The sequence below is a fragment of the Typopeltis vanoorti genome, chromosome 9 (genome assembly GCF_054136105.1).
Source record: "Typopeltis vanoorti isolate ZY-2024b chromosome 9, IOZ_Tvanoo_1.0, whole genome shotgun sequence".
Classification (NCBI taxonomy): domain Eukaryota; kingdom Metazoa; phylum Arthropoda; class Arachnida; order Uropygi; family Thelyphonidae; genus Typopeltis; species Typopeltis vanoorti.
This window is the reverse complement of record NC_143557.1, coordinates 93,793,275-93,805,719: the sequence shown is the minus strand read 5'-3', so window position 1 is coordinate 93,805,719 and position 12,445 is coordinate 93,793,275. Positions and strand designations below refer to the sequence as shown.

Genomic DNA, 12,445 nt, shown 5'->3' with positions numbered 1-12,445 from the left:
AATTTGTGAACCCGCACCAATGTGCAATTTTTTTTCTAATAAAACATAACAAAAAATAAATAATAAGAAATACGTTTCTTTGAAGATAAAAAAATCTACTTAGTCTTAAAACATTTTCAATTTGTTTTCATCATTTCATGGCTACCCCTCAACAAAACCTATGGCTCCCAGGGGGGGGGGGGGGCACAGCCCACAGTTTGGGAAGCACTGCTTTAGAAGACTGAATTGTAAGAGATGATCATATCAGAGCCTTAACAAATAATATACCAGTCTGGAAAAAAGTGGATGGGAAACGATTGTGAATAATATCTCATGAGAACATATGCCAGAAAATGATTAAATACTAAAACATAGAGTGAATTATACTGTGAACTTAGAAACATAGATGTACACAAGTGATATGTTTTAAGGTGGAAAAGAACGTTATAAAGGAAAGGATAAGGATTCACTGTAGAGCATATCAATTTAAATGATTTCAGTATAAGGGGGGTGCATTAGATAATAATTTAAAGGATTTCTATATGAGATTTGTACACCAGGCTACTGTGGATTGGAACGAATTACACTTAAGCCTGCAATTTATACTCATGAATTACATGTTTGAAATTACAAGCTTAAGGCAGAAAATGAAATTTTTATAAGAGAAAGATTTCACGTAAAAATTATATCCAATAATAATGACTATATGTAAATTAAGGAGATAAAAATCCCTTATTATTTTACAGCCAGTATGCGAAACTCTAAGATCGAAAACTATGATCTAAGAGTTTCATGCCAAAGAACTATCGGCAAATCCAAGCGTAAGTGACCACCTGGTAGTACAACAACCAGGTTTTTATCCCCTTAATTTAATTAACTTTGCCAGAAAAAATAGCCGTTTGGCTTTTCATCTTAGTTATAATATAAAAGACTATATGTTCTGGCTTGATATATGAACTGAGGGATGCAAATCCATTTGATCATATTGTGTATGACAAGATCTAGATACGAACAACTTATGCATTTGGCAAGCTACACCTGATTTTGTAGTCATTTTTAACAGCCAGTTAGAAATCATCATCTTGTTTTAAGCTTGCTTCTCCTGATCATTACAGTGTATTTCTGTCACTTGAGGTATCATGTTTGCTCTGTCTGCTGCAGTGTTCCCTCTGCATATCTGATCTACCCATAAATATCACATTTGAATTACTAAGCTGCATTATTATTATTATTTTATTATTATGCGACACCTCCAAGGAGTCCAAAGACTCATCGAGGAAGGGCACCTACTCTACATCTCTCTGTCTCCACCACTCATCCCCCAACTACACAAATGCCATCTACTCCCCACTACTACCACCACTAGTATTTTCACAGACAATCACAAGCATCTGTGCCCACGGCAGGATTCAAACCTGTAGCCTTTTGGCTGGAGAGCAGATATGCTAACCACTCTGCCAACCAGATTGGCAAAAAAAAAAAAAAAAAAAAATTCCTTTCTCGGCGACTAGAATAGAACTTGCAACGTTATCACTCTCTCTCTCTCTCTCTCTTCAGCCATTTAGCACTGAGGAGTATTACTGATGGGCAGATTTGAAATTTGTATAGTTAGTAGCTGGGTGGGCAGGAAAGAAAAAGCATCTTGAGCAGAAGAGAATGCCTAATTTTTTTAATGTTGAGGAAGCAACTGATGTGAGGTGTTTATGGCAGGAGAGGTTGGGGGAACATGTTAGTCCAAGCAGAGAGAGATCTGATCCTGTCTAAGGATTTAGATATTACTGAGGTTAAAAGTGTTACTGGAGTGGTGACCATATGAAGGTAAAAGATCAGCTGGAAGACCTGAAGGAAGATGGTCAAATGATATAAGAAAAACAATTGAAACTCTTTGGCACCAACAGGTCAGGACAGAAACAGATGGAGAAAATTGGGAGACACCTATGGCCAGAAGTGGCTATAAAACAGGATAAAAGAAAGTTAGCTGATATCTCTATTGTGAGAAAAAAGTAGACTGCATTTTGGGTGCATTGAAGGTGATGAGATTTTCCTTGCCTTGCTGAGAGATGGTATGAAGTTCAATGTTTAAGGCACTGGTCAAAGATGATCTTAAAGCTTAGGATGTCTGGGCACTGCATGGTTTTCAAATGAGTGGGATGAATGGAGGTTACTATCATCAGCACATCTGTGAATACAAATGACGCAAATCAGTATTAAAAATTTAATGATTTACAGAATGGTTTGATCATCACCATTATTATTTGGAATCTTTATGGATTCCATTATTAACCTCAGTTTCAACGATGCCATCTGGTTGGAAAGACCTGAGTTTGAATAGTCTAGAACAGCGCTTCCCAAACTGTGAGCCGCGGCCCCCTTGGGGGCCGTAGGTTTTGTTGAGGGGGGGCCATGAAATAACGAAAACAAATTTAAAATGTTTTAAGACTAAGTATATTTTTTTATTTTAAAACAAAGATATTTAACTTTTATTATTTATTATTTCTTTTTTGCTATTTTTTATATTTTAATGGAAAAGTTCACACATTGGTGTTGGTTTACAAACTTTGCTTCCAGCGTATTTTGGCACTTAATGAATATTAGTAAATATTGCTTATTCATATGTTTAATTTCAAAGCAGTGGTTAATTGTATTTACTTTGAATGCTCTCCAGGGAAGCTGCAAATCTTCCTGTCCCTTTCATCAGGCATTCGTAATCAGGGACTGTTGATATTGACTTTATATACATATCAAAACTCGTTTTATATTATCACTGTCATCCGAGCTAGTTTTCTGTTACCAATAGAAGTTTCGCATACTTCACACATGAAAAAAAAAGCTTAAACAAGTTCATGTGGGGAGATAGTAACTGCTTGCAGTGGTAAACAACATGCCCTCCCGCAGAGGCAATAAAAACAAGTACTTTTATTATGCCAGTGAATAAGGTATGAGGAGTCTGTGTAATATATTTCTCAACAAATAGTGCACTTGGAGAAACTGGGATAAAAACGCACTAATTAATGAATCACATGTCCCCTCATACAGAGACTATGCTGTATAGACTGAAACAAAACGATATGTTGCATGGGCAAACACAGTATCTAACTAAAAACTATTGTTATTAATTAGATGTGTGTGAGTTCGATTTCCCAAGGTAGCAATAAAATTCAACCGAACGTGTTAAAATTCGTAAAAGTGTTAAAACGAAGTTTTATATATATATATATATAATGAATGTTATGGCAGTTTCACATATGGAATTCGGTTGAAGAGAGTTAGCATTTCGACTCAGTTGTCAGCTATGCTTTTATCTTTCGGTTGCGCGATCTTTTGTTAATACTGCACCAATCATATGCACGTTTTAATAACCTGCCTTTGTTGTCTGTTTCGAGTTAGGCTTAATTACCGTAAAGGGAGAAAAGTCACAAAAGAGAAAAATGTTCCTGGTCCGGGGATTCCCTTATTCAGGTAATATTCACTAATTTCATGTTATCAGTCTGTGGTGTGCCAGTATCGGTAAGTGGTGATATTATTTGATCTATTCTACAGTAAAAAATTTAACCCTGAGATGGATAAGTGGCTGATAAAAAATATAAAAAAATTCCCGCAAACAATCAGAAGCAGAAACAGACTCAAAAAAAAAAAAAAAAAAAAAAAAAAAAAAAAAAAAAAAAAAAAAAAAAAAAAGACAGTATTTCATATTTTACCAGAACAGCCCGCATCGTCTTCAGAACCAAACGGTAAGAGGCAAAAAAATGTAATATATGCATTTGATTTTTGCGATATTCGCTGTGTATGTTTTGTATTGAATATAAATACAATAAATATTATAATAATATATCTCTCTATTACGATTTTTTTTTTGAGGGGGGGGGCGTGAAATATTTTAATTTTTGCAAAGGGGGCCCTGACATCCAGAAGTTTGGGAAGCACTGGTCTAGAATACAAAGAATAGGACTTTTCAACTAAAGGTGAGTAAGCCAGTCTCATAAGGAGATGGAGGGCTTTTTTCTTCCGGAAACTCCGGTTGTTCACCCCTCAGAACAAGCAAACCAACCATTAACACACACAAATTACAATACATAATACACTGGACTCATAGCCCGTGAGTTGCTTCGGCCATAAATCTAAATAAACCAAACCATTATTAACCAAGCTATTACACAGGATATCCAAATAGAAGATATTAAATGTTACTTTACTCTGTAAAGATGACATTATCTTCTTAAATAAACCTGCTAAAAATCATCAAGTCTTTATCCAAATTACATAATTTATTCTAAATATACATGATATGAAAATCACCAATAAATGGCAATAACTGTGAAAATAGACAAGAAACTATAAATATCAACTGCATTCTCAGCAGTAACCCTATAATAGAAGAGGGTTGCATATTTTTTTTATATTTAAACAACTTTTAGTGAAGATGAGAAATTATATATCAAAACAGATAATAGAAAAATATGACTGATATTGAAAAAACTCAGATGAAAAAATTTTATATGGAACAAGAGAGAAATCAGACAAAGGGAAACAGTACAGGAAAACCTTGCTTAATGCGAATTCGATATGTACGATAATCAGTTAGCATGATTGGATGAAATGATACCATTTCTTGCTTTAAGCGAGTGATTAATCAGCTAACACGACTTTTTTACATTATGCAAAACTTTTTTGTCGCAAATCTGCAGCGAGCAGAAAAGTTGGAAGTCATTAAGAGACATGAAAGTGGTGCTAATAATACAATGAATGTACGAGACCTGGGATACAGCGAGTCTACAGTTTGGACTATATTAAATAAGAGCAAAGAATACAAAGAACAAAGAAAATTGCTACTGGTTTTTTAAGTATGCAGATTACCTGCATACTTAAGGATTTACACAAAGCATATGCAAGAATTTAGCTTGCAGCCGAAATAGAAGCTATTTAATGATCGAGATGGAGCATCTTCTATCACTCTGGATTGAGGATTATAACCAAAAAAGAAGACCTCTTAGTACAGGGAATATTCGGCAAAAGCTCTCAACATTTTTACGTCATTGAAAGAGACCAAATTTCAAGAGGAATGTGAAAGCTTTACTGAGAGAGAGTTTAGGATGGTTTGACTGTTTTAAAAATCGAGTTGGACTGCATAACGTAAGAATAACTGAGCAATCTGCTAGTGCTGATAAAGATTCTGTCGCCAAGCTTCCTGAAGAATTGTAAAGGATAATTCAGGACGGTGATTATGACGATCGGCAAATATTTGGAAGTATATGCCAACAACTTCCCCAGCTAAAACTGAAGTATCTTCGCCAGGACACTAATTATCTAAAGATTGTCTTTTATTTTTACGCTTTTATTAGGAGGCAACGCATAGGCTTTAAACTGAAGCCTATGTTAATTTATCATGCACAAAATCCAAAATCTAACATTATTGAAGAAATTAGCACAAATGGAAAAGAACTTGAATTTAATGAACTGGATAATGAAGATGTGAGAAGCTTGCTCGATTCCTATTCAGAACAGTTAAGCGAGAATGATCTTCAACTAGAAAAACAGCATGCATATGAAGAAGATCTTAATAAAGTGATCGGCAGCTATTGCACTTTGCATGACAAGATGAAAAAGTCTAGCACGATTCAAACATCTTTACTTAACTTTTTTGTAAAAAAAAGTAGCTCAATCAAATGTTTAGACATTAAATAAAAAATTAATTGATTAATTTAAATAAAAAAACAATTAATTTAAAAATTAATTGCTTTTTATTAATTTCCTCTAATATAGCTTATACTGTAATTTTTTTCTTCTTCCAAATTTAGGTTAACTGGTAGATGAGTTATAATTATTCCTATTGTTTTTTGTATTCGCTTAATGCGATTTCGCTCAGCACACATTAATTGATAGATTAATTAATCACATTAAGCGAGATTTTCCTGTATATACCAGATCGCAGCATTTTAACATATGGATCTGAGAAATGAATTAGAAATATAACAAAGACCGAAGACCACAGATATGAGTTCTGAAGAAAAATCAGAGGAATGAAATCAGAAATGAACTTGACATTATTAATCTTCATTAATGTATACACAGTCCTCTCCTTCTGCCCCCCCCCCCATTCCCAACCATTCTCCCTCTCCACCCCTTTCCACTAAGAAAGACACAAGCAACTGCAACTTCAGATCTATCAGTTCATGTTCAAAATTATTACTTTCAACTTCTCATTCTCCTTTCATTCCATCAACTTCTGCTCTTTGGAATAGCCTTCCTATACCAAGGTTTACTGACTCCAGCTGTTCAAGAAATGCATCAGTAGATTCCTTCTTTCTCATTACTCACTTGTTCACAAATAGCACTTCTGTCACAGGATTTTATGACCTCTTACATGTGAAATCAGTGGATATAAGTGAGCTGATGCAGATGGGGTGCTTTAGAAGATGAAATGTAAGAGCTCATCAAACACACACACACACACACACACACACACACACACACACACACACACATACACCTGACAGATAAATTAATTTGGAAGAAAGCTCTTGATCAGAAACTAATCCTTGTGTTAAACCTTCATAATATTTAGTAAACTCCTTGGGGGATATATATATATATATATATATATGCATTTTTAATTTGATACATCTATCATTTCCACACAAGAGAGATTGTAGATAGACTTTATACCATGACACTTAATGCCATGTAAGAACTAAAAAATCTCGAAACAGAACATGGATATTTTAGCTTGCATATGGTTAACATTATATTTCTAATTCATGTCTGCATGGTTAGCCTAGTGGCTATGCGCTTTGCAACCATATGCCTGGGGAAGGAGTGTCCCAGGTTCAATTCCCGTTGACGACGTGAGGAGCTTAAGGATCTTCCTCAGCCATAGCCAAGTTAGCTGGTCTTGGATGTGGACAGCAGGGTTTTTCATCCCGCAAGCAGGCAAACCGTGAACACACAGGCTACAGTCAAAGAAATATGGCAATGAAGGCAATGGGAAAACAACCTTGCATCATTATGTTAGATCCTGAATGGAGAGCTTTACAAGTAAATTCTTTATTCAGGATTTAACATGATAAACTACTACTAATTAAGGAGATATCTGCACATGCTAATATTAATTTCCTCTAATATAGCTGATGTGCAGTCCATGTGTGCCATATACTGAGAGTTATTGTTAGGTTATTTGTAATTCCCAAGTAAGCTGTCTAGTACATTGCGAAATTCTGAGAAAAATTATAAGTAGTAATCCGGAATTATCACGTACAATCTGTACGGTCGAGCGTAGCGATGGAGGCTATACCTACGCGGAAAAAATGACGTCAGAGCGGCTACCTAGAATAATGTAACCTGACAGGTTAGGAAGAGTGCAGGATCACCCAAAGGGCATGAACGATGGAGTTCGTGGGTGAAAACCACATCGAATAGAGCGAATAAAAGACGAAGCACGCCGTTGTAGGGGGCTTTTTGACCTTTTGATCTTCGGGTGCCGGATTCGAGTTTTAGGGGGAGTTGGTCGGAGGATTCATGAGAGAGCGGTGGGCCGACTACGGTAATGACGGATGGCAGGTTCTTTTCTTGAGAATGCTTGAAGATTTTCGAGCAAAGCTGATTGCAATACGATGGCCTATGTGGAATTGAGCCTTAGTAGAATGTCCCATTGGAGAAAGTTTCCTGCAGAGTGGTAGACTGCACGCAACAGTCGGAAACGAATAGAAGAAAAAGCGTAGTACATCGCCAGGCGCAAAGACGGCCGAAGAATATGCAGTAAGGTAATCCAGACCTACATGAGATGGTGGCATGAAATCTGAAAAGATCCGGTAATGTAAGAGTTTTCGTTCTATGTTAAAATTCGTTTAGAAGAACAAGAAATTTGTGTGCACTGTAACTAAAGGATACTAGTAGAGAACTTTTAGTGAGAATTTGACTGAATTAATTAAGCCCTTGTAGAACAAAGAAGAGTTGTTAATAGGCAGTAATTTGTGAATGGCTAGACTTGCTTAAAAATGAAATTTAGAATTAAAATAATTATTGATAGAGTATTAATGAAAGTGTTCAATGCGAGTTCTGTGAATAACTTGTGAAAGGAATTATATAGTAGTAGTATTATGCTTAAACCTAATCTTATCCTTTCATAATTGAAGGATTTAACTTACTCTGATTCATTGTGATTTAGTATAACCCTTAACTTAGAGTAAATTTTGATCCATTGAGTATTTTAACTTACATAACTGTAAATGTTTTATGTTTTCCAATAAATATGTTTTGTACCTTATACCTGAGTTTATGCCTGATTACGAATTCAAACCACCACTTATGAAATAGAACCTTTTTGGCGGGAAGGAATTTAGATATAATTGCTTAAGTGAGATTCAGTCTACGACTGCTAACTGAATATGCACAGCGCTAGCATGAGATAAAATAATTGTGTGTATCTCTTTAGAATTTAGAAATATTTCCCTGAACAAGAGTCTCATCTGTTATAGGATATTGGCTGGCGCAGCAAAATATAAATTTTGCCAATATCCGAAGAGGAGATAGATCTGAATTAATATCTTAAGGGCGCAACAGTAGATTAGAAGGAGAATTATTATAGAGGTAGAACAAGATATAATATAGAGAAAGCAGCGACATAACAAATAGAGTAGCCGGTAGGATTTTGAATGTATAAGGTTTTAAGTAAGCAAAAGGATAGATTCAAGAAACAGTAAATTAATGTATATTAAGATTAAACTGAAGATTTAACAATAGACATTACTAAATAACATTATAGAATTACAATTTAACAATAGATATTACTATTTAACAATTATCTTCCTAGTAATCAGCTGCAACTCTCTCAAAGAGAGGAAGCCATAGGATCAGATCAGATGGTTAACATGCTATATCTTCTCAAATCTTTAGTGATCAGGACTGACATCAAAAATACAGCTGACTCTCATTATAGCAACCACCTCTATAACAAATTCATTATAGCAAATTATTCCTGCAGTCTCCAAGAGGTTCTATAGTGAGATAACTGTACATTTGATTTATTTTTGTATTTCTTTATTCCAAAATGCATTCTTAAAACAACAATGCTATGCATTTCTAAATGTCCATCAGGATTAACATGTCAGGGTAACATGTACGGCATTGTGTTGCCAAACTGCAGAAAATGTCGTGTCAATAACATTTTCTGTCTCCGAGATATTTGTATATCATTGGGGAAGTTCACTGGATAGCAACTCTCATATACACACACACGGACAAAGAAATTAGCGCACCTGAAAGAAAACATGGTACAACGGCGAAACTAAGCAAATAGTTAGAGTGCGGGGTGGTATACAAATGGTCCAAGTTTGGTGCGATTGTGCATGCCCACACACCCTGCGGTGGCGCTGCAAGCACGAACCGGCAGCCTTATAAAGGCGGTGTGTAGTTGATAACCGATTAAAGTGAAAAGCACCGGCTGACGCAAGCTAGAGTACAGAGTGACAATAATGCCAGGTAGACACCAGAGACGTCAATTTAAGCAACTTACGGACTTTGACAGAAGCATGATCATCGGTCTGAAAACTGGAGGGTGGTCGGTGTGCTATATAGGCGTGCACATGAACCGTTCTGACCATACCGTCCGACAGTGTTGGGAGCTGTGGACACGTTCCAGCACTGCCACATGGCAGAGCGGAACCAGTCGGACCAACGCTAGAGATGATCGATGGATCGTGCAGCAAGCACAGAGGGATCCCACGGTGACCTGGTCCACTATACAGGCAGATGTAGGGCTCCTGTGTGCCGACAAACCATTTTCCGACGCCTCGTGGAGGCGAATCTACAATCCCAGTGCCCCTTATGTGTGCTCCCATTAACACCGCAACATCGCCGACTCTGTTTGCAGTGGTGCCAGGCGAGAGCGACGTGTGGTCTTCAGTGATGAATGCCGCTTCGTCTTGGGGACAGATGATCATCGTGTCCGGGTGTGGAGGATTCCTGGTCAAGGACACAATCCCGACCTCGCTATTGAGCACCACACCTCCCCCACTGCAGGCATTATGGTCTGGGGAGCCATAGCCTACGATAGCCGATCACCCCTCATAGTCGTACGTGGCACATTGATGGGGCAGCAGTATGTGGACGACATCCTACAGCCCCATGTTCTCCCATTCCTGACCGGGATACCAGGAGCGCTATACCAGCAGGATAATGCCTGCTCGCACATGGCTCGGGTTGCCCAGGCCTGCCTACATCGTGTACAGACACTTCCATGGCCTACCCGCTCCCCGGACTTGTCCCCTATTGAGCATGTTTGGGAGCAGCTGAAACGCCAGCTCCCACCATGCCGCAATATCCGGGATTTGGAGCACAGCGTCTAACACGTGTGGGCCAGTCTGCCACAGGACAACATCAGGCATCTGTTCACCACCATGCTGGACCGTATTGCAGCATGTAACGCCGCACGAGGTGGTGCAACGTGCTATTGATGATGACTGGATTGCATACCACAGATCCCTTTATAATTGTCCTTCAGCTCTGTTTTTGCCATCATGTGCATTGCTCACATGTATCATTACACCAATAAAATTTCAGTTGAATTCTATGCTTCCTTCTTGGTGCGCTAATTTCTTTGTCCGTGTGTGTGTATATACTTGAATGAGTGTCAAATATATAACAGAACACAAAGAGCAACTTGATGAGAAATCAACTGCTCTATAAATAGCCTAGTTGTGAAGGTACATCATGCAAAATGTTTTTTGCTTACAATGAGTAAAAGAAGGAGAAGGATGAAAACAAAAATTTCTTGTCAAGTACAAAATATAATTTTTTAATTAAAATAACAAGGCAGAACAGAAGCTAGCTATTAATACTAATAAGATCATGGTTTATTAAAACACAGCAGATAATTTTTTTAATTTTGTTAATAAGTTTCCTAATTAAATTTTGTTAATAAGCCATCAAGAGTTATTAACCTGTATAACCAATGCATGTTTAAACAGCCATATTTGTAGAATACTGGCATTTTCAATCCATGGTATTAATTGCATTTTCTAAAATAAATAAAATAGTTAATGTGCATAGCAGCTATTTCAAGAACAAAAAACTTTTTATAAACAAAATAAGCAAACTTACTAAATTGTCCATTCCTTAACTGCACTTGATCAAACTGCTTGTTTATGGCACAAATTTCACCAGAATGAAAGTATGATGAATGGACATTTCTCAGTTCTTGCCACATGTAATGAGGCTGACCAAAAGCAGTTCTGTGCCAATGAAATAAGGTTACTTTTGAAATGCATGATGTTCTGTGTGGAAGAGAATAAAGGGCTACCTTACAAACTTTCCAGGTTCTGTGCATCTTATCTGTGATCATAGAACACGGATTATAATATTAAACGAAAATTGGGGAAAAATTCAAAACTTGCTGATCCTTTGAAAGCCTACAGGAAAAAAAATAAAGCAAACAGATTAACTAATTACAGTGAAATATATTATGAAATGTGACAAGTGACAGTTACTTGAACTTAGGACATGGCGATAAGACTACATATGTGATGATAAATTATTTTAATATGTTAGGAGTAATCATTTCTGCTTTGCTTTTTAATCAACATAATTAAAATAAAAATGAAATGATAAAGATAAATGCAAAGAAACATTCTAAATAATTAATTTAAATATAATCAAGAATGATTAGGCCTCCAAACAATATACTGTCCCCAAATTCTGAAAATTAGAGGTTTCATGAAATCTTTCAGTCTTTCAAACTGAAAGAAACTTCTGGACTTATTTACTTTCCTTCTACTCATTATGAGTGAAGTATTAAGCATGACCAGGCAAGTTATTTATCTATCCAGATAAAACATGAAATCTGTGTTCTTGGAGATTTAGCACCTTGAAAATTTGTTCAAAGAATGTAATGTTAGAGAAACAAGGTTTACTTATATACTACTGAAAAAGATAAAGAAAACAGAGTGACTTTTGTGAATTTAAGTTTCAAAGTACAGTCAATTGCTGTGAGTAAAGTTGCTACTTAAGATAAATTGTTCTCTAATGCCTTTTCATTTCCCAAATGGAACATGTAAAACTGTTTAAGCTCACTTTTGGAAACCTGTCCCTCACCTTTCTGCATCTCTGGTATTTCTCAGTGTATTTCTGCAGTGTGATGTTCCGATCCTAACCAGTATTTGTTTATTTACACAGTTCTGTTCTATGGTTGATTTCACTGAGAAGCAGCATTAAAACCAGTTTTTTCTTTTTTAAAAAAACAATTACCTGTGCACAATACTAACTCTAGATTGGCTAGGAAAAGCAGATTTAAATTTACTTTTGTGGCTTATGACTAAAAGTGGGGGAAAAACAGTATTTCTTTGTAGATTTTTATTAAGTAAGAAATACTATGTAAGAAAAACAAATAAACAGAAGCCAAAAGCAACAGTGAATTTAACCTAAAAAAAAAAAAAAACAACATTAAAATAGTTTTCAATTACACAACTTCATAAAT

General features: G+C 36.2%; 1 protein-coding gene across 6 annotated transcripts in view; it reads right to left on the bottom strand.

Annotated features, from left to right (window-relative positions):
• LOC150103260 (uncharacterized) overlaps positions 1 to 12,445 on the bottom strand; it is a 52,135-nt gene that overhangs the window by 22,274 nt on the left and 17,416 nt on the right. For all 6 annotated transcript variants that reach the window (XM_090397484.1, XM_090397482.1, XM_090397481.1 and 3 more), the window contains exon 2: positions 11,074 to 11,381. In XM_090397484.1, the coding sequence (XP_090253610.1) occupies positions 11,074 to 11,314 (241 nt within the window). In that variant the 5' untranslated portion in view covers positions 11,315 to 11,381. The remainder of the gene's footprint in view (positions 1 to 11,073; positions 11,382 to 12,445) is intronic.